General features: G+C 52.5%; 1 protein-coding gene across 2 annotated transcripts; it reads right to left on the bottom strand.

Moving 5' to 3' along the window:
• Positions 1-363: 363 nt before the first annotated feature.
• On the bottom strand, positions 364-27107 carry LOC133351694 (rho guanine nucleotide exchange factor 3-like). Of its 2 annotated transcripts, XM_061567104.1 has the most exons (11): positions 26833-27107; positions 13084-13182; positions 12154-12321; positions 11147-11209; positions 10570-10666; positions 9793-9869; positions 9286-9549; positions 7245-7445; positions 4681-4876; positions 3587-4083; positions 364-2663 (listed from the first exon to the last, which is right to left on the bottom strand). In XM_061567104.1, exons 1-11 carry the CDS (start codon positions 26905-26907, stop codon positions 2499-2501), a joined length of 1902 nt encoding a protein of 633 aa, XP_061423088.1. In that variant the 5' UTR covers positions 26908-27107; the 3' UTR covers positions 364-2498. The 2 variants fall into 2 exon arrangements, with proteins under 2 accessions (XP_061423088.1, XP_061423089.1); XM_061567105.1 differs by having other exon boundaries at positions 2525-4083.

Raw genomic sequence — 27107 nt, 5'->3', positions numbered from 1 at the left:
CCCGACCGCCTTTGTCTCCCCAGTGGCGATGCTTACCGTGCCAGGTAAAATCATTTGAAGCCGAGTCGACCTCGTGGAGGCCCAGATCCGGTTCAGATAATCGTCACCGGTGTTGGCCATGATCGGGAATCGAACTCGGGTAGCCGGGTTCGTAGCGCAGTGTAGCGCTAACCGCTGCGCCACCGCTCCCCACTCGCGCCACGTGAACACTGAACTGAGGTCCGTGTGCCCAATCTGGCGTGATGTTTAAGGCCTCGATCCCACTGCCACCTGGTTCAGCATAAACTCGAACCTACTAAAGTAAAAAAAAAACTCAAAATCGCTTTATCTACACAAAACCTTTGGCTTTATTAGACAGCGCAAATTATTACCACATTATGTACACGTGAGCCAAATGTGAGATTTTTTTTTTACATTAAATATCGAACATATAATCGTAAATCGACCAGAACGTTTGGAGGTCAATTTAAGGCCTCGGCAAAGGGACCGCGACGCGTCCGTGGGCCACAGCCACCGAGCGAGATGAGAGCCATGAAATTAATTTCTGCGTAGGCGCCGGACAGATCAGTTGCATCCCTGGATCGCGAGGGATGACGACAGCTCGGGGGAAGGGAGGCCTTCATCCAGCAGTGGAGCGATCACGGCAACGGCGTCACAGTGGCGAGATGTTAACGACCTCGCCTGGTATGCAGGAGGTCGTGGGTTCAATCCCGATCCCTGACGCGTTTTCTCAAGGTTTCTCTGGGTTTTCCCTCCATATTTAGAAAGAGTATTTGGCTGCTGTACATTTCCACGCGACAAGCCACTTCGTGGAGCTATCATTTGTGGCCAGGTCGCTTCTGATAAAGGGCTACATAGCTCAGTGGGCTTTACCTGATAAGATAAACATTGTTTTAGTTTAGTTTAGCCGTTCAGGGTGAAGGCACGGGGCCCCGTTTCTCTCAGCAGGTACCACAGGCTCGGCACGTCCCCAACCGGCCCTTTGCACCCTGCTGACCATGATGCATTCCCAGGCAAGGCACCCAGGCTAACGACTCTAAGAGCCTCACCCATTTGGACCCCAATCATTCAATGTGACCGAAACGATAATCACGACGAATCATTATCAACAATATTATCATTGTGCTTTTTGCCAGGAGACAATTAGTCTTTCACTGGCAAAGTGCTGTTATCTGTCATGGTCCGGTTACCGAGACGGGCATCGGAGCAGTCTCCATGACCATGGAGACCAGGGGGAAGAGAAGACCGAAGAGCAGATGGTGGCAGAGCGTCAGGGAGGATCTCGGGGTCTCTATGTGAGGCTATTGGTCTCGATGCGAGTCTATGGGTCTCTATAGAAGTTCGTGTGTATGTCTCTGTGCGAGTCTTTGGGTCACTTTGTGAGTCTGTCACTGGGATATAATGGATCTCTGTGTGAGACAATAGGTGGCTGTGTGAGTCTATGGGTCTGTGTGAATCAATGGGTCTCCGTGAATCAATGGGTCTCCGTGTGAGTCTATGGGCCTCTGTGTGAATCTATGAGTCTCTGGGTCTCTGTATGAATACCGTATTTTCCCGCATATAACCCGCGGGGTATACCACTTTTTATAAACAAAACAAGACCCTGCGGGGTATATGAAGATGCGGGCTATCTGATTTTTTTTTACACAAAACGCTATTTTTGCGGGGTATATGCGTCTGCGGGTTACAGTATATGCGTATGCGGGCTATATGCGGGAAAATACGTTATATAGGGTTCTGTGTGAGTCTGGATCTCTGTTTGAATATATCTATGGCTAGATGGTGGAAGGCTGCCAGGGCACATCTTTGAGGTCCTGGGTCTTAACACATTATTATTTTGTTGTATACACCACACATGGCAATTTTTTATCCACTGCCGGAATTAGATTCATATCCTACGTTACATGACCCTCGTGTGCATAGGCCTTAACCTGAAAGTAACAGTGTATCATTTACGTTGCACGTACAATTATTCTCAGCGCTGTAAGCTCAAGCGAGCGATGGGGTGGGTGCAATGTGGCCAGGAGATGACGGTAGAGTGACGGATTCTTGATTCCGTCAGCGCGGAGCGTTGAGTGGAACCGCCTCTCGTGCGCATGCCCCCGTTTTTTTTCCGGGTTCTTCGTTTTCCTCCTTCGCACGCGAAGGCATAAACTCTCGTTGGCCAAAACCTCCCTGAAGAAGTATCGAGACTCGGTGAAGGCTTCCCTTGATAACGAATGCGTACGCAGCATTATTGATGTTATTATAATCATCGTTACTTAGCCAGGCGGTGTAATCCAGCGATGTGGAGTCGGTGGCGAGGGTTGGCGGATCACACAAACGTTGCAAAACTCTCTTCCCGTGGGCGTCGATTGACGTTTTCGTGCCCTTGCTTTGCCAGAAGCGGCACAGCAAAATGTGGACTCCACCTGTTCCATATGATTGGGGTAGAGTGTTTCCCTGTCGCACGTGCAGGTTTTCTCAGGGTGCCTCGGTTTCCGCACATTTTAAAACACTCATATGTCGGCCGATAACACCTTGATATACAGAGGACCGGAGAGCTTTGGCAAGTGTTGGTGTCGCCGGCTCCTCGTTGCCTGGCTCCTGCTGCCTTCCCGCTCGACTGTGGTTCCTCCTCGCGTCTCCGAGTCGTCCTCTCTCTCTTCGAGAGCGAGTGAAGACTGCGGCGGCACCACGTTACAATTTGACATCATCATAACTCGAGATATTCTTGCCGAGTGAACCGTAGGCCCATGCCAAATTGATAGTGCAACAAACAATATCCAGTGAAAACATTTAAAGTTGAGTTTTTCTTACCACTACACTGACCGACAACACGCACGAAAGTATATTGTTGTGCACGTTGAACTTCTTTCGAACCGTACATAGCCAACCGTGCTAATATTTTAAACCAGCATTCGCACTGATAATGTTTCTACGTTTCTGCAGAGCGAGCAATATTATCATAAACACGGAGCGAGTGCAGACGTGGACGTTTGACAATCACTTCGAGCGAACAGAATAGACTCCTTCGTGGCAGCGATGAATTTCCCAATAAAACCGACCCTTACAACTCACGGGGTATGGGGGAGACCCGTATCCCTGTTTGCCCCACGCGGGGGTCTCGCGGTTTTCCCCGGCGATCGTGAGCACCGGACGCGGGATGCGGTAAAGCGCAGAGAGGCGGGCAAACGGATGAGAGGCTAACAGCCAATCAGAGTCAAGCTCTGCCACGAACCATAACCAATCAGCCACTAGTGCTACAATTACCCATAACCAATCAGCCACTCGAGCGAGAATCACCCCGAAGCAAACAGCCATCAGCCGCCAGAGCTAGAATTACCCATAACTAACAGCCAATCAGCGACCAGTGATAGAATTACCCATAACCAAACAGCCTATCAGCCACTAGTGAGAGTCCTGACTCTATTCTTAACCAACTTGACAACCGGCCACTGCTGACTCGATCCAACGAACCATCCAACGGCGACGACAAGAGTGATAACAACGACGCGGCCTTGCGGAGTGACCTCGAGGCGGCCTCACGAGGTGAACCTCGTCGTCCGGGGAGGAGGGCCCCCCATCACATCCCCGCCGGTGTCACCTTCACCGTGATGCCGTGAGACGTCCTCCACTTGCCGTCCCCATCTCCTGCGGCGTCGACATCGACAACTCCGGGGTCCGCCCGCTCACCCCTCCCGTCACCGGACGCTCTGCCAACCCCGCCGCCCTTCCCACCGCCGGTCCTCCCGGCTCCGATCTTCCCAGCTCCGGCGCCGGGTCCCGCCGCGGGACAGACCTGGACGGAGGTCCTCGGGCACGCAAGCATGGCTGACACGGGGCGCAGCCTGGAGAGGACTTCTCCTCGTTTCCTCATCATCACTGGTGGCCCCTCGACCTTCAGTCCCTGCTGCTGCTGCTGTTGCTGCTGCTGCTGCTGATGATGATATTGTTGATGTTGCTGAAGATCCTTTTGGTGCTCAGCGATGGACGCCCGAATGTGGCCGAGCCACTGCTGCTTGCTGAAGGAGTCGGAGGTCTGCAGCGTGTGGGACGGGCCGTGGGCCGGGTTCCGGAATCCCACCTTGAAGAAGTTCTTGGCTGTCACGTGAGGGGTGGTAGGAGTGGGGACGGGGGGTAAGTGGGAGAGGGTTGGGTGAGAGGGGGTTGGGTGAGAGAGCGGAGAGGTTAAGTGAGAGGGTTAGACGAATGCGGCTTAGGTGAGAGAGAGAGGTTGGGTGTTAGGAGTGGGTTGCATTGAGTGGACTAAGTGCGGTTGTTTACGCACACAAAATAAAGATAAAAAAACAAAGACATAGAAATGTCCCCCGTATGAGCCTTGGTGAAAGTGTTGTTAGCGAGCACCTATGAAAGCTGACACAGTGCACGAGTGGGTGATGTGGCCATCTCAACACCCGTCCACCTTTGTCTCCCCGGATAATAATGTAAGGCCGAGTGGACACGAGGCGAGGAGGCCCAGGACCGGGTCAACCACCCGCCACTATTATTATCACCACCACACTCTCACTATCACACGCTCACCACCACACCCTCACCACCACACCCTCACCACCACACCCTCACCATCACACTCTCACCACCACACCCACGCCACCACCCTCGCCACCACACCCTCACCACCACACCCTCACCACCACACCCTCCCCACCACACCCTCACCCCCCCCTCGCCCCTCACCGGTCTCGCTGGCCCCGAAGGCCCCCCGGAATGAGCCCCCCGCCTTGACCTCGCCGTCGCGGAGGTCGTAGAGCTCGAGGTCGCACGCGGGGATGGGCCTCCCCGTGACGCGGTAGCGGGGGCCGCGGCCCCCCGCAGCGCGGGAGCCCGGGCGTGACACCACGAGCGCAGTGCCAAACACGAAGACGTGCACCTTCTGTGGGGTGGGTGGGTGGCACGGAGGGGGGGGGGGGTGGATAAGTCAGTGCCGGATTATACTTGTAGGAACCTCTGGTTACACCAGCCCACAGGGGATTATTGTGTCCGTCGTGCATTCCAAATATGGGAGGGTGGGGAGAGCTGGGTGGAGAGGGGAGGGTGGGGAGGGGCTGGGTGTGGAGGGTGGGTTGGGGCTGGGTGGGGAGGGAGGGGCTGGGTGGGGAGGGAGGGGCTGGGTGGGGAAGGCGGCCACGGCACTCAATCTCTACATTTAAGCCGCCAATTCGTTGAGCCATCATTCGGGGCAAGGTCACTTCCCAATCGTATAGAGCTCAGTGGGCCCTGCCCGGTCAAAATAAAACCTTTAGTTGAGCACTGTACACATTTCTGCACAGGGCATTGTACACACGTGTGCTGTAAGGCTTGTGCCCGCTCTCACAGTCGGGCATATTTGCGGAATACACCACGCCGCCGTTGACCCTGGACATTGACCGAGCAACCCGACGTTCCTACCAGCTCCCTCCGCAGGAATGTGTTCCTGGTAGCAGAAGTAGCTGCATATGTAGTAGCTGCGGGTCCCGCACTTTCAAGGGCCCCGCGCTAAAATGCTTTCAAGCTATCACTTCCAGTTCAGTGATTTTGCACTTGCTCTATTACTATAGTACTATACTGCCTTCAACTTGATTTGAAGCTTTCGTGACTGCAGGAGTCCGTACTCTTTGGTTCTTTCGGTAAAGTCACGTAGGTAGAAATAAAATAAAATAAACAAATCACGACGTTTCGATCGCAACACAAGCGAACTTCCCACCTGATGAAGTTTGCTTGTGATGCGATCGAAACGTCGTGATTTGTTAAATTGTATTTCTACCTACGTGACTTTACCGAAAGAACCAAAGAGTATGCCTTCAACTTTTATGAACGACTGGGTGTTTAAGGTGAGCGATTTGTCGTATTATCTGGCTGTATAGCAAATGAAATATAAAATTACTTTATTGTGCAAGTAAAAAAATACGTGTGTTTTATTTATTTTAGGGCTCCTTGATAACATATGCTACAGGCCCCGCACTAGCTTAATCCGGCACAAGGACAGGTCTATGTATATTGACTTTCTTTCCGCACCGTAAGCAGTTCTACAGAAATGAGTTTTAAATTGAGATCTAAAAGTAAATTGGTGTATGGGGGGAGGGGAGTGAGTGTATGGTGAGGGAGTGGGGAGTGGTGAGTGTATGGGTGGGGTGGTAGTTTGAGTGGGTGAGTGGGTGGGTAAGTCAGTGAGTGGGTGGGTGAGTGAGTGGGTGAGTGAGTGGGTGAGTGACTGGGTAAGTGAGTGAATGGGTGAGTGAGTGAGTGGGTAAGTGAGTGGGTGGGTGGATAAGGCTGTCAGTGGGTGGGTGAGTGAGTGGGTAAGTGAATGAGTGGGTGAGTGAGTGGGTGGGTAAGTGAGTGAGTGGGTAAGTGAGTGAGTGGGTAAGTGAGTGAGTGGGTGAGTGGGTGGGTGGGTGGGTGAGTGGGTGAGTGAGTGAGTGAGTGGGTGGATGATTGAGTGAGTGGGTAAGTGAGTGAGTGGGTGAGTAAGTGAGTGGGTGATTGAGTGGGTGGGTGAGTGGATGAGGGAGTGAGTGGATGGGTGAATGCATGGGTGAGTAAGTGGGCGAGTGAGTAGTCAATACGAAGATGACACCAACAATGACGCTGTCGGCCACAACAACAATAAATATGACATCCACGACCGCAAGTTTTGTGGTTAATGCACACATGATTCCTTGTAAAAAGGTTTCAGTTTTGTTGCCAGAAAAAAAGGGGAAAACCCCTATTATTATATGTTGGTACTGGCAAAGAAGGTCTAATGATTATGATGTCACTGGGTGATGATAAATTCATGGACAATGTTCATGATTAGTGCTGTGGACGACGACAGTAACAAGGCCAGCAACAGGACAAGAACAGTGACGGCCGATCGACGACAAACGCTGCTGCTGATACTGCTGCTGATGATGATGCTGCTGCTGCTGCTGATGCTGCTGCTGATGATGATGATGCTGCTGCTGCTGATGATGCTGATGATGATGCTGCTGCTGATGATGATGCTGCTGATGATAACGACGATGCTGCTGATGATGATGATGTTGATGCTGCTGCTGATGATAACGACGATGCTGCTGTTGCTGCTGATGAAGCTGCTGATGATGATGATGCTGCTGCTGATGATGATGCTGCTGATGGTGAAAACGACGATGCTGCTGTTGCTGATGATGATGCTGCTGCCGCTGATGACGCTGCTGCTGCTGATGATGATGCTGCTGATGATGATGCTGCTGCCGCTGCTAATGATGCCGATGCTGCTGGCGACAGGCGCGAGTGCTCACGGTGCCCCGCAGGTTGCGCAGCTCGCCCTGGCAGCGCAAGCTGCGCGTGGCGCCGAGTGCCCCCGCAGCCCCCGGCTCGCGCGGCTCCCGCGGCTCGCGCGGCTCCCCGTCGCCGAGCTCCAGGCGCTCCAGGAAGAAGCGGCACTCCGCCTCGCCGGCCAGCGCGTCCATCTCCTCCAGCAGCGCCTGCGACTCCTCCAGCTGCGGACAGAGCATGTGACCGCCACGCGCCGGCGGTGATGATGCTGGTGGTGGTGGTGGTGATGATGATGTTGGTGGTGGTGGTGGTGATGATGTTGGTGGTGGTGATGATGTTGGTGGTGATGATGATGGTGGTGATGATGATGTTGGTGGTGATGATGTTGGTGGTGATGATGATGTTGGTGGTGATGATGTTGGTGGTGATGATGTTGGTGGTGATGATGGTGGTGGTGTGATGATGTGGTGGTGATGATGTTGGTGGTGATGATGTTGGTGGTGATGATGTGGTGGTGATGATGTGGTGATGTTGGTGGTGGTGATGATGTTGGTGGTGATGATGATGATGTTGGTGATGATGATGTTGGCGGTGATGATGATGTTGGTGGTGATGATGATGTTGGTGGTGATGATGATGTTGGCGGTGATGATGATGTTGGTGATGATGATGATGTTGGTGGTGATGATGATGTTGGTGGTGATGATGATGTTGGTGGTGATGATTCCACATGGCCAAGATCACGGTGATTCCTCTGCACTCTGGAGAGTGAGTGCCAGGCCAGTGGTGATGGTGGTGGTGATGATGATGGTGGTGATGATGATGTTGGCGGTGATGATGATGTTAGTGATGATGATGTTGGCGGTGATGATGATGATGTTGGCAGTGCTGATGATGATCATGGTGGAGGAGGCTGTGGTCGGGATATAATAGAGATGCTTCTGCTGCTGCAGCTCCAGATGGTGATACATGTGTAGTGACTCACTTGGGAGACACGAGTAGTAGGAGGCATTCACATTTATTCCAGCCATCACAGGCACGGGGGATAACTACACACTTGGTCAGGACAGCCGGCACACTGCCTGGCCTACAACGCCGAAGACGTCGCATGACGGGTTCCATTCCAGACGACAGCCCCGACCCAGAGTCGGGGCCTACCTTTTATCCCCCCCAGCGTGGCCTGGCTCCGCCCTCAGCCACGCCCCCTTCTGGAACCTACCAGAAGGTTCTGGGCTTCACCCCACGTGTTTGACTTGCATCCCACTGGGATGTTTGCACACAGCGTTGAAATGAGGTGTTTTTTCTGGAAGACTTTGCTGTTTTTTCCAGGATTTTTCTGTTGCGTGTAGTCACTTTGAGATGTTTCTTGTTCATGTTTTTGTTTTGTTGCGGTTGCACCCGAGTCAAGAGCCGCATGGCTCACAGGATTACATCTAATGAATGAAACTGAACCACAAACTGAAACTGAAACCCTCTGTCACCTTTGCCCAACATCCCCTTTCTCCGGCCTATCACGTGCCCTGCTGGCAGACCGGGCTGCTACACCTTCAGATCCCCCTCTCTGCCAGCAACCAGCGCTACGCGCCCTAGTGACCCATTCTATGTCACTACACATGTATATATGTGTGTGAGTGAGTGGGTGAATTGTTGGGTCATGATTCTACACGATCGTTAGCATGGTGAGGTCAGCTGGGATAATGATGATGAAGATGTCCATAGTGTTATTGATGACGGTGGTGGTGCCGGTGGTGGCAAGAGTGATTTCGCTGCCGATGACGATGATGATGACGACGGTAATGGTAACGACCCCTTGCTGTGGAGGAGTGATTACGGGTTGTTGTTGATGATGACGATGACGGCGGCGATGATGATGATGACGGCGACGATGGCGGCGGCGATGATGATGATGATGACGGTAATTGTAATGACCCCTTGCTGTGGAGGAGTGATTACGGGTTGTTGATGACGATGACGGCGGCGGCGGCGGCGATGATGATGATGACGGCGGCGGCGGCAGCGGCGATCATGATGATGATGATGACGGCGACGATGCCGTCCGCTCACCGCTCGCTGCAGGGCCGTCGTGTCGGGGTGCGCGGGCCCCGTGTGGCGCAGGACCTCGCGCAGCAGCAGCGGGTACTTGACGAGGCGCGACCGCGGCTCGTCCAGGAAGCTGCTGAGGTCGAGGCGGCGCGAGAAGGGCGACTCGCGGCAGCGCCGCAGGAAGTCGCTCACCCTCTCCTCGTCGCGGCGCCGCCACTCGAGCAGAGCGCGCGCCTCCGCCTGGCTCGAGCAGTAGCAGCGGTAGGCGGGGCGCAGCCGGGGAACCTAGCCCGGCACGAGGACGGGCCGCAGGCGAGCGGGAAGGCAGCAGCAGCAGCCACGCGGTGAGTTGGCACCGACGATTGTCCCGAGCTCTGCGATCCCTTATATATGAAGGTGGTATCGGCCAATTGATGAGTGCTTACACGTGGGAGGAAACCGGAGCGCCCGGACGCACGCATGCGAGGGGGAAACACTCTATCCCATACGACAGTGCTGGGTTACAGGCGTGTGGGTGCTGATGCTCACCCAGTTGAGCAGGATCTGTCCCATTCGCTCCACGGATCCGTCGGGACCCCTCGCCTCCTGCAGCCGCTCCACGAGCTCTGTGCTCGGCGATAAACACACAACAGACAAAGATTCCCCTGTATAGCCTTAGCAGACTGTTGGGGCAAGTGGTGTTGGCGAGCATGCACGCGCACAACTAAAACAAAGACGCGCGCACACGTACATACGCATACACGCACACAAAGATAAAAGATCCCCCGTATAGCCTTAACAGACTGTAGGGGCAAGTGTTGTTAGCGAGCACCTATGAAGGCCGGAACGGTACACGAGGGGGTGGGTGGCCAGCACCACGCCCGACCGCCTTTGTCTCCCTAGCGGCGATGTTTACACACCGCACCAGGTACACATGCACTCACACACGCGCGCACACGAGCGTGTACACATCTGAGGTGACTCATAATGGCCCTCCGGCATAGTACAAAAAGTTGCCTGTTGATTATGTTGCCTATGAAGGCCACGGTGTTATTGACAACTGTGTCGACTTTTTGTCGTTATGTGTGCACCACTGCCACCGCAGGCAGCAGTAGCCTCGGCAGATTGTCTATCATTGCGGCAAAATCCGAAACAATTTTTTTTTATCCGAATTTTTTTTATCTAAACCCAGATTTTGATCATTTATTTTGTTTCACCTGAAAATGAGGAGCGCATCCCCAGATGTAGATGATAAAGATGTGATGAGGATACTTCTGCTGCTGGTGACGATGATTCCTGACAATGATGATGATGATGATCTCTCACCCTGATGGAGAGGCACCAGCGACTGCAAGCTGCCGAAAATCTTCTGCGACTCTTCCTCGCTCATAATGTTCAGCTTCCGCATGGGGTCCTGGTAAACCTGGGAGCGGGGGGGGGGAGGGTGTCACAGGTGGAACAGGGGTCACCGGGGTCACGGCGAGTTAGCACGCGTACCGGCTAGCGACGACAACTACAGCTCGCATTCATCTTGCGCTCGTAATGTCATCGATGTCCTCGGTGACCCCCGTGATCCGCGGGTCAAACGAAATCGCTCGAGACGCCACCGGTGTACGGCAGCAAGTGCAATTTCATGCGAAGGATGTCGCAAGAGGTCGCAAGAGGTCACGCGTTTGGCGCAACGGTGTTTCGCTGGCTACGCGCGATGGATGAATGCATGACCCCCCCCCCCCCAGTGGCAGCTCTCCCTGTGCGGCACAAGTTGAACGCAGCGTGCGTGCAAGTCCGCCAGGAGGGGGCAATGCTGCAATTGTTTTTGTTACTAAATACTGGGGTGAGAGTGTGGGGGTGGGGGGGACTGTGACGAGGTGACGTGCTCGTGCTGTGCCATGGCGACTCGTACCATCTTGGTGAGCTTCAGGTCTTCGACGAGGTCCTGTTCTCCTTGGAACAACTCGAAGATCGCCTTGGGAGAGGGGGAGGAGGAGACGGGTCCAACATTAGATGATGATCATCATCATAGTGTTGCTGCAGCAGCTGATGATGATCATCGCAATTTGTATGGCTGATGACGATTATGAACCTCATAATGTTGCTGCTGCTGATGATGATGCTCTTATTACGTATGATACTGCCGATGCTGATGATACAATTGCTGATGATTGAAGCATTGCTGCTGGCAATGCTCACCGACACTTGCTGCTGATGATTATGAATAGATATGTATTGATGATGATGCTGCTGCTGTTACGTTTGATGGTGATGTTGATTATTGTACAGACAGCAGATGTTTAAAAAAATATTCAAAGCAATTCGGAAATGACACCACAAATTACACAATTGCACAGCAGCCGCATCGTTTGGTGATGCTGTCTGACATGTCAGACGTAGTAAAGCGCAGGACCCCCCAAAGCACAGGGCCCAGGGCCGTCACCCCCGGGCCCCGGACCCCAGGGACCATTCTGGCCACTGCTGATGACGCTGCTGCTGATGATGATCATAATGCTAATGATGCTGCTGCTGTTGATGATGATGATAATGCTAATGATGCTGCTGCTGCTGATGATGGTGATGATGATAATGCTGATGATGCTGCTGCTGATGATGATCATAATGCTAATGATGCTACTGATGATGATGACGATAATGCTGATGATGCTGATGATAATGCTGATGATGCTGCTGCTTCTGATGATGACACTGCTAATGATGCTGCTGATGATAATGCTGATGATGATGATGATAATGCTGATGATGCGGATGATGACACTGCTAATGATGCTGCTGATGTTGACATTGCTAATGATGCTACTGCTGATGATGACACTGCTAATGATGCTGCTGCTGATGATGACACCGCTAATGATGCTGCTGCCGCTGCTGATGACGACGACGACGCTGGCGTCTTACCTCCTGCCTGCGGACGTCCCGCGTGCTGAGCTCTCTCTTGGACTCCGAGGCGAACGTCTCGCTCCACAGGCGCGACGCGGTGCGGCACGGGCGGCGCGGGGGGGTGGGGGGCGAGGGGCGGAGAGCGGGGGGCGAGGGGCGCTGCAGCCCTCTAAAGCTGGCGGAGCGCTGCGGGCGGAGAGGGGGAAGGGGCAAAGCGGTAACATTTCGGGACACGTGTTTAATGACAGTGGAGTCAACCTGCAGTGCGAGTGGGCTGGTGGCTACGGGAGGTAATGACAGGGGAGTCAGCCTGCAGTGCGAATGGACTAGTGGCCACGGGTGGAAATGACAGGGGAGTCAGCCTGTAGTGCGAATGGACTAGTGGCCACGGGAGGTAATGACAGGGGAGTCAGCGTGCAGTGCAAATGGTCTGGTGGCCACGGGAGGTAATGACAAGGGAGTCAGCCTGCAGTGCGAGTGGGCTGGTGGCTACGGGAGGTAATGATAGGGGAGTCAGCCTGTAGTGCGAATGGACTAGTGGCCACGGGAGGTAATGACAAGGGAGTCAGCCTGCAGTGCGAGTAGACTGATGGCCACGGGAGGTAATGACAGGGGAGTCAGCCTGCAGTGCGAGTGGTCTGGTGGCCACGGGAGGTAATGACAGGGGAGTCAGCCTGCAGTGCGAGTGGACTGGTGGCTACGGGAGGTAATGACAGGGGAGTCAGCCTGCAGTGCGAGTAGACTGGTGGTTACGGGAGGTAATGACAGGGGAGTCAGCCTGCAGTGCGAGTGGTCTCGGGCCATCGAGAAGGTTCGAAAATAGGGGCGTGGCCACGGGTCAGGGGCGTGGCCACACACGGTATATAAGGGGGGTGGTGTGGGAGACTCGGGGCTGTCGCTGTGGGGTCTCCGCCTCTCCTAGGTGGCCCCCTCCACCCCCCAGCTCACCTGTGCCGGGTTGCCGAGTCGCTTGGCTGGGGACTTGAACCCCGAGAAGGGGGAAGAGCTCCCCCGAGATGGAGCTCGCCCCGAGCTGCACGACGGCTCCTGCAGAGACGGGGCCAACCGGGGACAGTGAGGGGCAGCGAGGGGCAACCAGGGGCAGTGAGGGGCAGTGGGGGGAGGCAAAGGGCAGTGAGGGGTGGGGCAGTGCTTCGCCAGAAACGCCTCCCAAATGGCAGCTCGTGACCTCAGGTCAGAGGTCGCAAACGGGTTTTGATTCCTTACCCGTACCCGGCCGCACCAGGGTCGCAAACGGGTACCTGTACCCTTTACCCGGCCGGGTACGGGTACGGGTATCGGGTAGGGTACGGGTATCGGGTACCCGATTGCGACCTCTGCCTCAGGTACGCGCTCTCCAATCATACGCCCTGCCCATGACCCATTATCCCCAACCCGTCACACTAACTATAACCTTTACCCTTAACCATGACCAGGGATCGACAAACAAAATAAGAAGGGGCATTTTTGTTAGAATTCTGTAAAAAAAAAACAATTCTATGTTTCAAGAACTGCTATGCAGTGTGAGTGACGTCACGAAGCAGTCCTAAAGAACCTCGCGCGGCTCCGGAGCCGCGGGTTGCCGACCCCTGACCCCTGACCCCTGACCCCAAGCACAGCTCCCTGGCTCCTGACCCTAACGATGACTGTACTGCTGATTCTAAACCTAATCCTAAATCCAGAGCTACACTCTCACCCTGAACCTAGCCACGTGCCTACCCCCAACTATAAGCACAGCCCCAAGCTCATAACCCTCATCCCGAACCCATAACCCATAGCCCTTATTCCTGACCCCTAACCTCTAACCCTGACTCCCAACCCTAACCCCAAATCCAAACCGTGACCTTAACCCTAATTCAACCCTAACCTTGACCCTAACCGTAATTCTCGACTTAAATACCTGACCCAAACCGCGACCCCTAACCGTAACACCACCGACCCTTGCTCCACACCTTACAACCCCTCACAGAGTCCCCGTGGCAAGCTCCGACCCCCTGCCCATGACCCCTGCGAGTCGCGCCCATGAGACTCGCCAGGCGCCCCCCAGGCTACGCGCAGTCGAGCGCCCCCCCCCCCCTGCCCCCCCCCCTCCCCCCATTAAGAGGGAGTGAGTGGTGAGTGGGGCAGGGGGGGAGAGTTCTCAATGTGGGGTGGATTGTTTCCTTGTGAAATTATTTGGGTTCTAGATTTGAAGCTTTCGTGACTGCAAGGATTCATATTCTTAGGAAACGTCGTGATTTTTAGCTTATTTTTATTTTACTTTTATTAATTTTTATTTTTTACCTACGTGACTTTACCGAAAAAACCTAATATTATTTGGGTTTTAGAGATGCGTTGTGCTGCACAGTGCCACAGCCACCACCACTTTGGTTGGGCCCCGGGATGCATTGATCCGTGGATTTAACTAATTATTGCCACAATGCAATATGCCAGCAACACTTTTTTATTTAACTTATCATAAAAAACTAGCTTATTTATTGGTTTCGATGGGCACCGTCGATTTAGCACGGTTGGCTACGTACGGTGCAAGGGGCCGTCCATAAATGACGTCACGCACCCAGGGAAGTGATCAGACATTTGTGACGATGTGTGACGAGGTGGGGGGGGGGGTCAAAAATCGTCCAAAATCGCGTGACGTCATTTATGGACGGCCCCCAAAAGTGGTTCACCACGCAGACTTTCGTTATCGTTCGTGATTATTGAAGGGTTGTTTCTGTTACTCCATGGCTACTCACAGTGTGACTCCTGCATTTGTATGACAACAACAAACTGGTCATCATGAAAAAGTTAGTTTTTAAAAATATATAAATATAAAACTCTTGTCATGTGTGTAATCTACCAACTCTCACTGCCTCCCCAGTGATGTGTTAACGTAGCTGCCACCGCCAGGCAAACTCATTGCAGTACCGAAGGACTGTGTTATATCCATCCCATGCCGCCCCCACCATCACCACCATCGCCAGCAGCACCACGTCCTTCGTTTTAAAAAAAAAAACTCAGATCCGGCCATGAAAACGCGTAGGTGACGCCGCATACACGGGGCGATTTCTTATCACGGCCAGCACACGTGGTGGGCGAGCGGTCAGCCCGCGTGTGATTGGGCATCGCGAACACCGTACGCGCGTGTGTGCAGGCGTGTGCACGGCAGGCTGCGCTGGCTGGGTCATGTAGCCCGCATGCCCAGCCACCGTATGCCCACGCGGCTTATGTTTGATCGGATAGAGAGGGCTAAACGGGCACGGCACGGGCTGGAGAAGAGATGGAGCTGATGTGGTCCTGGTCCAGGAGGATGGGGGCGCTGGGTGGACTTGCCGAAGATCGGCACCAGTGGTGCTAAGATCGGATCGGCCTCTATGCAGGAGGTTCAGTGAAGAACGCGAGTGGGCAGGTGGAGGCAGTCGCCCTCCAACAACAACGGAGGGCAGAGGAGCGATGCTCGCAAAAATGAGCGAAGCGCCAGGCAGTTCAAATGTAGCGAGTTGGCACAGTAGGGGGGCACAACTGGTGCGTCTGCCAGTCACGTCAGTCAACCCATGGCACCTGGGTCTGTCCCGTGACCTGTCAGCGAGCCTTCCACACTTGACGTGGCCTCAAAGTGCACCTGGCCTGGCAAAGGGGCCGTGGTGATGTCACCGCCACTTAGTGGCGAATAGCGGGCGTTATTGTTGTGTACGTGAAAGCACGTGCATGTGTGGGGTAAAGAAAAAGATCAACCATATAGACATTAACAGACTGTTGGGGAAAGTGCTGTTAGCAAGCACCTACGAATGCCCGCAACGGCACTAATCTTATATTATAATGTCAACAAAAACTTTGCTCTTTTTCACCAATGGGTTTGAAGGATGGTGGCATGTGTTGTCTTGTTAAACTATGCCTTTAAAACTGAAAACTACTTACCTTCAGTACCTCTATTTAAATACACTTTCGAAAAAAATATTTACACCCCTCTGTCGATCATCGTGTTTCTCAGTGTGGATTTGTGAACACACTTTGTAAACAGTACAGAAAATAGTACGCGTTTTCAATGCGCTGTTCATATTGTAACAAGCGTTTACACCAATGTTACTCTACAGAGCAGTGGGTCGCCGTTCCTCTTATCCGCATTGATACGAGCGGTATGTGGGGACTGGCTTAACCGCAAAAACAACCTATCTGCACAGATGCATACGGACAAGAGAAGTATTATCAAACAGGAGAAATTAACGGTGCAACGCATGTCATCTGTTAAATATCTGCAGGTAATTGGATTGTCATCCATTGATCCTGGCTGCAGACATTGGTAGGTGACACGTAATAATGAAGATAAGAGAGCAGTTTCACTGTATTATGCATCCCGTGGTGACACATAAAGGATTTAAGTCGTGTAGGCAGTTTGAGCAGCTTTGGGTAAGACTTATGATCCTGCCCATACCCGAGCATGGAGTGCAGTCGCTTGTTCAGCTCTTGTGCGCATTCGTCCTCGCTGCTGCTGCGCTTGGACACGAAGTGGCAACAGAATGATCAGCGCCAGGCGGGTCGCGGCGTTGATGTGCGCGGTGGGACGGAATCGCCAAAAATGAATTAATTGATTACCATTTTGACTTCCGTTTATTCGGGACCCCGGGGTCCCGCCATGAGGTTCGTGTGGCCAGCACCACGCCCAGCAACAACATTCGTCTGGGGGACAATTCGAGCGCACGGCCAACACCAGCAATGATTACTCTTTGGTTCTTTCGGTAAAGTCACGTGGGTATATAATAAAATACATCACGACATTTCGGGCGCAACACAAGCGTTCGTCCTCAGGTGGGAACCTGACGCTTGTGTTGCGCCCGAAACGTCGTGATGTATTTTATTTTATACCCACGTGACTTTACCGAAAAAGCCAAAGCGTATGGATTCCTGTAGTCACGAAAGCTTCAAACGAGTAACTATTATTATGTGAACCGGTCCTGGGCATCCCCTAGGTCGACTCAACCTCAAATGAGTACCTGGTGTGGTGTGTAAACACAACGCCACTGGGGAGACAAAGGCGGCCGGACGTGGTGTTGACCACCCACCCCATCGTGTGCTGTGTCCTAACAGCCTGTTAAGGCTATACGGGTGATCTTTGTACTAAATATATAATAAAAATGTGGAACAATTAAAATAATTAAATACAGTTTAGCAATCTGATGAAAAAAACACACTGCACATATATTTATGCTGCGTTGGCAGTGGTGCACAAATTGAAAAAAAAACTCAACATGTCACGATAACTGAATGCGTGGCCTTAAAGGAAAAGCATATAACATGTGACGCTTCGGGAAATTACCCTTCATCGTAGCAAATAATTCAAAGAAGCCAGAGATATAGAGTGGATCATAAGAGTTGATATAACACGAATTAATACAGTTTTATAGTAAAATACAGGACCATTCCAATGGCAATTACACTGTTTGTATTGAAATGTTGGTGATTGGGCCCAGGAACGAAGTGCTAGGCGGATTGTTGCCTTGTAGCTCTCATGGTGAACAACTCTTCCCACAATGCAATGTGCCAGCAACATTTTATATTTTTACTTTTAATATAAATGAGTTCCTTTAGTACAGTAGTTATTGTTATTTTTTGCAGGGGATTGTCTGTTACTGCAATAACCACTACTAACGTAACTTAACATGCCATTTAGTTTTTAAACCTACTGGACACCTGTGAAGAAGAGCTTCATAGCTCATCGGATTCCTCCAGTCTAAATAAAGATTCAGAAAACTGGCCATTGGGAATACAAATATATACTGTAATTCTCATCATCTGGCCCCCGTGGTGTCACCAAGCGGAGTTTCCACTCCTTTCCATCCACTCTGTCTCTCTACTGGCATCTGAGCTATTATGAAAAAGGGGCATTGCCTGTAAACGTCGCCTTTTATATGTTTCATTCGTTTGACGCCATGCATCGTGGCGTTATTGACGGATGTGTTGAATTTAGTTTTTGTTGGTCAAATATTCTGATGAAGTTGCGGATAAAACTGAGCTCATGAACACGCACTGCAGCGTCGGAAATTTTTAAATTGAAGTTTAATGATCGGACCACTGTGGTATTAAACAAATATAAAAATGAGGCCTAAATATGTAGAAACACCAAAAACACGTAAAACAAACTGCGATTATAATCATAATCCAAACCAAAACCTTCTGTTTCCGATCATTGGGCGAATGAACGCCAGACAATTACAATGCAACACAATGCCGAAAATACGGCCAAAATACATCACAAAGCTAAGCAGGCGTTGAGCCTGTGCTCGTGTGTGGATGGGTGACCACCCTTGCATGAATATATAGCCGAAACCACCCACAAAGCTAAGCAGGCGTTGAGCCTAGCTAATGTGTGGACGGGTGACCACCCTGGTATGGATATATATAAACAGTCCACCCACAAAGCTAAGCAGGCGTTGAGCCTAGTTAATGTGTGGAAGGGTTACCACCCTTGTATGGATATATATACACAGTCCACCCACAAAGCTAAGCAGGCGTTGAGCCTGCCTAGTGTGTGGACGGGTGATCCTCTCCCTACATGCCTAGGCTGCCGCGGGGGCTACGTTGTGGGCAGCAAAGGGCAGCTCCACTGCCCGTCGATGCCCCTGCACAGAGCGAAGTTTGGTGTTGGTCTCCCGCCGTATACCACACATGTTGCGAAAACTCACATCCCGTTGGGCTTTCGGAAGCAGAACCCTGGCTCACCAGCAACGCGTGGACTAATCTCCATCCGTTCCAACTGCCTTCCCCTTTGGACGTCGAGAAGGTGCCATATCCCCCGGCTCTGGCAGGAGGAGTTGGTACGGTAAATTGCGGACTAAATCTCCATCTTTTCCAACTCTCTTCCCGTGGCGAGGAGGTGCCATGTTCCCGTAGCTCACCATCAGAAGGTGGTAGAGCAAAGTGCGGGCTAATCTCCATCTGTTCCTTCTATATAGTGGATCGCCTGTTGCCCCTTCGCTGGCACACGTGGGTTTTCTCCGGGTCCTCCGGTTTCCTCCCGCATCTATTCGCTACTCATTAATTGGCCTCACAACACCTTAATATATAGAGAGGACTGCAGAACTTGGGCAATTGTTGGTAGCACCTGGCTGCTGCTTCTGCTCCTACCTTAACTCTCGCCTGTGGTTCCTCTGCGATTGTGAGAGATGCGATCGGCATGAAGGACGCCAACGCGATTTAGAAACCCGAACTTGATACGAAACATCTGCAAAACTAGAGTGACCCTAAGAGTGTGCTGAAGCCTTGCCAAAATTGACTCCCACGAGCCACAAACGGCCCGATTGAGGCCGGCACCCAGCAGTGGATTGAGCATGGCCACACGTTTACCCAGAATACCAGTCGAAGGGAAACTTCAATTCCTGGAAGTGTGACTCCTTCCCTGTCCGTGGCTTGCCGCGTCAAGTGTGCGAGTACCGTACAACATTCACACGTTTGTGTGACGGGCAACTTCCCCTTCCTCGTGTTCACCCCCTCCAGTAGGAGACACATGATGATTATATGTCCACCGTGCGTGTGTGCGTGTGGGGAGCGGTGGCGCAGTGGTTAGCGCATGTGGGGAGCGGTGGCGCAGTGGTTAGCGCATTGCGCTTTTACGAACCCGGCCACCCGACCTCGATTGCGTGCTCGCGAGCAATAACCGTGGCAGCGAATGTTTTTCAATCGGTCATAGGTCCTCCCCTAGGCAGTCTCAGCCTTAAATTAGTACCTGCTGCGGTGTGTATTGGGTGGGTACGAGTTCTCGCTCACGACGAAACATCGATAACGATTGTCTAAACCTGTTCTGGGCCTCGCATAGGTCGACTCAGCCTTAAATGAGTACCCGGGGTCGTGTGTAAACATCGTCATTGGGGAGACAAAGGCGGCCGCGCGCGGTGCTGGCCACCCACGACCTCGTGTGCCGTGCCGGCCTACACAGGTGCTCGCGAACAGCACTTGCCCCAACCGCAGTTTAAAGTCTATGCGGGAGATCTTTATATGGAGAGACGTGTGCGCGTGTATATATGTGTGTGTGTGAGGGAGTGGTGGCGCAGTGGTTATCGCACTGTGCTACGAACTTCTGCGGTCGAAGTTAAATTTCAGGCCACGGCCAACACAAGTAGCGGGTGATATCTTCACCCGATACCGAGTCTCCACGAGGTCGCCTCGATTTCAAATCGCGTTCGTTATGACCGCCACACCATCCCCTCGGGAATTGTCCTGATCTTCACAAGATGCTGCCTAAGTGCACTTGCCCCAGCAGTCCATGCGCAGGCTACCTGGGGCACCTTTGCATTTGTAAACAGTACGATTGTGCGTCTCCTCCCTGCCCTTCCTGTTCTGCTTTCTCGAAGTGAAATCATGAGCTGCCCTCGTTTCCTCTGCCCGTCTCAGCGAAGTGATAACTCCACCAACAGCCCCAGAGCCAACGAGCCCCACACTCACCAACACAACCAACGAGCCCCACACTCACCAACACAGCCTCACAGCCCACGTGTCACCACACTCACCATCACAGCCTCACAGCCCACGTGTCCCCACACTCACCATCACAGCCTCACAACCCACGTGTCCCCACACTCACCATCACAGCCTCACAACCCACGTGTCCCCACACTCACCATCACAGCCTCACAACCCATCGTGTCACCACACTCACCAACACAACCATCGTGTCACCACACTCACCATCACAGCCTCACAACCCACGTGTCACCACACTCACCATCACAGCCTCACAACCCACGTGTCACCACACTCACCATCACAGCCTCACAGCCCACGTGTCACCACACTCACCATCACAGCCTCACAACCCGCGTGTCACCACACTCACCATCACAGCCTCACAACCCACGTGTCACCACACTCACCATCACAGCCTCACAACCATCGTGTCACCACACTCACCATCACAGCCTCACAACCCACGTGTCACCACACTCACCAACACAGCCTCACAGCCCACGTGTCACCACACTTACCATCACAGCCTCACAACCCACGTGTCACCACACTCACCATCACAGCCTCACAACCCACGTGTCACCACACTTACCATCACAGCCTCACAACCCACGTGTCACCACACTCACCAACACAGCCACACAACTCACGTGTCACCACACTCACCATCACAGCCTCACAACCATCGTGTCACCACACTCACCATCACAGCCTCACAACCCACGTGTCACCACACTCACCATCACAGCCTCACAACCATCGTGTCACCACACTCACCATCACAGCCTCACAACCCACGTGTCACCACACTCACCATCACAGCCTCACAACCCACGTGTCACCACACTCACCATCACAGCCTCACAACCATCGTGTCACCACACTCACCATCACAGCCTCACAACCCACGTGTCACCACACTCACCATCACAGCCTCACAACACACGTGTCACCACACTCACCATCACAGCCTCACAACCCACGTGTCACCACACTCACCAACACAGCCTCACAACTCACGTGTCACCACACTCACCATCACAGCCTCACAACCAACGTGTCACCACACTCACCATCACAGCCTCACAACCCACGTGTCACCACACTCACCAACACAGCCTCACAACCCACGTGTCACCACACTCACCAACACAGTCTCACAACACACGTGTCACCACACTCACCATCACAGCCTCACAACCCTCGTGTCACCACACTCACCATCACAGCCTCACAACGCACGTGTCACCACACTCACCAACACAGCCTCACAATCCACGTGTCACCACACTCACCATCACAGCCTCACAACCAATACAGCCACACTCACCATCACAGTCTCACAACACACGTGTCACCACACTCACCAACACAGCCTCACAACCCTCGTGTCACCACACTCACCATCACAGCCTCACAACCCACGTGTCACCACACTCACCATCACAGCCTCACAACCCTCGTGTCACCACACTCACCATCACAGCCTCACAACCCTCGTGTCACCACACTCACCAACACAGCCTCACAACCATTGTGTCACCACACTCACCAACACAGCCTCACAACCATCGTGTCACTACACTCACCAACACAGCCTCACAACCACGTGTCACCACACTCACCAACACAGCCTCACAACCCTCGTGTCACCACACTCACCAACACAGCCTCACAACCATTGTGTCACCACACTCACCAACACAGCCTCACAGCCAACGTGTCACCACACTCACCATCACAGCCTCACAGCTATTACATAACCGCAATCACCAGCACAGCTAATCACCAGCTCAACAACCGCCCCTGTTATTTCACAGTAGTTGCCAATACAACGCCTCCTCCATTACTTAACTATAATCAACAACTCTCCTCCCATCAATTATTAGTATTCAACCACATTCACAAACAACTGCGCCCCCATTATTTAGCCATCATCACATCTCGACTCCACCCCCCATTATTTTCACCGTAGGCCATGAAAAACTTCAGATTTACGGTCACTTGGACCGTGGCACGCCCAAATCAAATATTTTGGTGTGGAGGGGGAGGGGAGACGGGGGGGGGCGAGTGCCACTTTGTTTATCCACAGGGGAACGCCACCGATTGCTCACACATGCAGTCTTCGTGGTGTAACATTAGCGTATTACCACCGCGCATGTGACCGCGTTCTCCAGATTACAAGACGCTCAGGATTGTAAGACGTAACCCCCGAGTCGCCGGGGTCGGTATGAAACAAACTTAAGCGTAAATGTTGGGCCGTGGTATCCTGAACCGTCCATTGGGTATACTCCCCACTGCACCAGCCCGAACACTAGCAGCCAGAGTGGTGAAGTATGGTCAAACAACGAAGAGAAATACGTGAGCGGATAACACTCACACCCGCAACTTTTCAAATCAATATATGTACATTTGTAGGACTCGGTTATATGTTCCGTTCAGTTTCCGTATATTAATTTGACCTTTGAAACCGTCCAGTAAGCACATGCTTATCGTAAATAAATTAATCGGTGCTGTTTGGTGCTGCTACTGCTGCGTTGGCAGCGGTGTGCACACAACACGATCAAACACGACAACAACTGTCAACACACTCGTCAACAAACACCGCGGGGCCATATACAACACATTCCTGCGGAGGGAGCTGGTTGGAACGTTGGGTTGCTCGGTCAATGGCCAGGGTCAACAGCGGCGTGGTGTATTCCGCAAATATGCCCGACTGTGAGGGTGGGCACAAGCCGACGTGAGTAGGTTAAACGTTGAGTTTTATAAGGGCACTATGGGGTGACCAGCACCTCCCCATCCAGCCCCACCGCTCCCACCTCCTACCCAGCCCCACCCTCCCCACCCAGCCACTCCCCACCCTCCCCACCCAGCCCCACCCTCCCCACCCAGCCCCTCCCCATCCTCCCCACTCAGCCCCTCCCTCTCCTCCCCTCCCCACCCAGCCCCTCCCCACCCTCCCCACCCTCCCCACCCAGCCCCTCCCTGCACGACGGACGGGCACAATAATCCCCTGTGGGCTGGTGTAACCAGAGGTTCCTACCAGTATATATACATAAAACTGTTTGTGTTATGAAGAAGGCTAATTTCCCGAAACGTTGCCTGCTATATTATCTCTATTTATAGAGTATGATATAGTATATATCTTTCGATTTAAAGATTTCGTGACTGCAGGGATTCATCTTCTTGGTTCTTTCGGTAAAGTCACGTAGAAGGGAAGTAATAAAATAATAAAAATAAAACATATTTTATTATGTTTTATTTTTAAAAATAAAACATATTTTATTATGTTTTATTTTTATTATTTTATTACTTCCCTTCTACGTGACTTTACCGAAAGAACCAAGAAGAGTATATATCTTACTCTGTAAATAAGTATATGATATAATTGTATCCGTCTATTGCCTCTCAAGAGCAAAATTATCGAGCAGCGTGTGTTTAAACAAGTCAACTCTGGACTGGTTTCCACCTTCCGGGTCTCATCGGCAGTCAGTCTGCTGGTGACGATTGGTCTAGAAAACAAACTTGCTCATGGACTATGCGAATGTTTTAATAAATATGCGGAGGACACATAACAGCGTGGTCTGTTCATATTTTGACTATCACCCATGATGATGTTACATTCTTATAATCATCATGCTCGTTCACCCAGGAACGCTTCACTGAGTCTCGTGAGTCCCTTGCAGGAGGGTCCTGCCAAATTTGCGCAGTTGGGGGGTTGGGGAATCGATGTATCTGCCGCTGCGCGCGATCTCAAATTTGAGTAATCTGCGAGTAATTTGTCAGCGTTTGGATGTTTTGGCCAATGTAACTTGACACCGTTGTTTTAGCTCGGGGACAGAACGGGAATCCCCGGGGGAAACCCGCGTAGAACAGGGGAGAGAGCATACGAACCACGTCCCCGAGTTGGAGATCCCACATTTTAGGAAATGTTAACAATGACTCCCGCACACAATGGCACACTCGTGCGAATGACGTCGCCGGATCTTTGACATCCACCGTGAAGCGGACCGCACGTTGCAGCGTTTTCACGGCAAACACACCCGCAGGGCGTTAACCAGGGCGGCCGCTCGAGTTTGAACCGTGATGTGAACCTCTGCAACGCGTCTTTTGTCTCTGCTCCACAGCAGCGCGTTACGAGTTTGAGTATTGAACTTAGTCAGCCGTTGTTATTTATTTATGTATTACTAATATATAAATTAATATCGCTACCAGGAAACGATTGGTCAACCTTGCTGGGAATCGAACCTAAACGCTCGGCCGCTACCGACTCTGGCTCAATTTCCCGGAACAGAAACCGAGGTCCCCGTCTCCCTCCCCCCCCTCTTCCTACGCGAGAGAGAGAGAGAGCGAGAGGACGTTCTGTAATGGATAGGAAAGTTTCCAATCAGTGCGATGTGACTACTTTCTGCGTGACGTGCGGTTTCAGAGACGCGGGCAATTCAGGGGAGAGACAGAAAAGAACGCAGAACAAAAAAAACCCCGATGAGTATGCCGAGAAGACCCGTGGCATCGTTCAAACTTCGATTTAAAGCTTTCGTGACTGCACGGATTCACATTCTTGGTTCTTTCGGTAAAGCCACGTCTTTTTAATAATTTATTATTTCCCTTCTACGTGACTTCACCGAAAGAACCAAGAATATCGTTCAAACTGTTTAGAAAATCGAGTGGAGGCTTCAGGTCAGTGTTCTTCATTTGCAAGTCCCGCGAACCCCTTTGGTGGCCTTTAGTGCGGCATCTGGCGTGCGCCACCCCCCGACAATACACACATGTAGAAACCCCTCCCCCCTCCCCATCATCATCATCGTGCTGGCAAAGATGGTTTCAATTGTGTGGAGGCCCATCGCGCTCATGATGTCTTCTCGGCGAAAGCGCCACCGCCTTTGAAAATGTGCGAAGAGCCACCACTTGAGATGGGCAGGGACGACGGCCGATGGTCGAGACAAATAACGGAGTGGCAGCCAAGGTGGGGGCCCCACGGTGATGGCGAAGCTGATGATGCTGATGATGATGTCAGCTCGTGTGTATACAGTGCCGAGGTTGATTATTAGAGCGCAGGATCGCGAGATAATGAAAACAAAAGCAACGTGGCAACGTGTCCACCGGAGTGGAACGCGTTTCAGTTCGTGCCGTAGTGCGGGACCACTTTCTGTTACGTGAAACGCATGGGTTTGGCGACGCGGCTACTGCTGCTGCTGCTGCTGCGTTGGCAGTGGTGCAGAAGCACAGTTAATAAATAACACAAAAAAACACAATACCGCTGAACTCATTCGTCACTGCCTTCAAAGTAACAAGGGACATACTAGGCGACGATTTGGGCAATGGGCCTTTTTCACGACACATAGAGAGGTATCTCAACTAAACCCTACTTCTCTAGGCCCTCTGTATGTCCTATGATGAAGGGTCATTGCCCGAAACGTCGCCTGTTATATTTTATTTTTCCTTTTAAGAGAGACGAGCTTCGTTCAATATTAGATGTGTCTATGTGTGTGTGAGTGAGCGGTGGCGCAGTGGTTAGCGCGCTGCGTTACGAACACGTCCGCCCGAGTTCGATTCTCGCTCACGGACAGCACCAGGAACGATTATTTGAACCGGTTCTGGGCCTCCGCTAGGTCGACTCAGCCTCAAATGAGTTCCTGCGGCCGGGCGTGGTGTTGGCCAACCCAGCCGCGCCGCGTGCCGTACCGGCCTTCACAGCACTTGCCCCAAAAGTTCGTTCAGGCTTTATGCATACGGGGGCACCTTTGTGTGCGAGCGAGGAGCGGTGGCGCAGTGGTTAGCGCTGCACTGCGCCACGAACCGGACAAGCCCGAGGGAAGATTCCGGCTCACCACTGCCGCCGAAAATCGCTGACGAATATTCGACGAATATTCCGAAACCGGCCCTCGACTTGGGTACCGAGTTGCGGTCTGTACAAAACGTCAGCACTGGAGAAGACAAAGTCGTCCGGGACGTGGTGTTGCCCGCACCAAGCCCGCCTTGATGTAGATGCTCGCTAACAGCACGTGTCCCAACAACAGTCTAAGACTAAACAAGCGGATCTTAGTTTTGTGTGTGTGTGCAGCATGTACATATAGCTGTGGACGTATTTTTTCGTGGTAGGTCACCGCACAGAGAACGTATATCGTACGAGGTTAAAGCGATGGATTGTGGAATCGCAGGCACCGTGAAGAGGCAGTGGCAGCCCGGGGGGGGAGGGTACATCCAGCAGTGGATAAACCGCGTCTCGTGAATGACGATGAAGAACAATGAGACACCCACCTGGTCATCCTCGATGACCTTGAGCGCGTCCATGTGCGCGTGCAAGGAGATGGAGCAGCGCTTCATCACGACCATCACTGGAGCTTCCCTCGACCATCAACCATCTCCACCACCACGTCCACCAGCAGCTTCTTCCTCCACGCAGTCCAGCGGCGCCTAGACCACCAGCATCGTGGGGCAGCAGCAGTCGAAGCAGCAGCAGCAACAGGAGCAGCAGTCGCGACGGAGCGGCAGCAGTGGCTGTGTGGAGCGGAGAGGCGCAGGCCACCACCCCC

The sequence above is a fragment of the Lethenteron reissneri genome, chromosome 38 (genome assembly GCF_015708825.2).
Source record: "Lethenteron reissneri isolate LAM-NWPU_2019-01 chromosome 38, ASM1570882v1, whole genome shotgun sequence".
Classification (NCBI taxonomy): domain Eukaryota; kingdom Metazoa; phylum Chordata; class Hyperoartia; order Petromyzontiformes; family Petromyzontidae; genus Lethenteron; species Lethenteron reissneri.
Note: the sequence above shows the minus strand (reverse complement) of the source record. Positions and strands in the feature narration are given on the sequence as shown.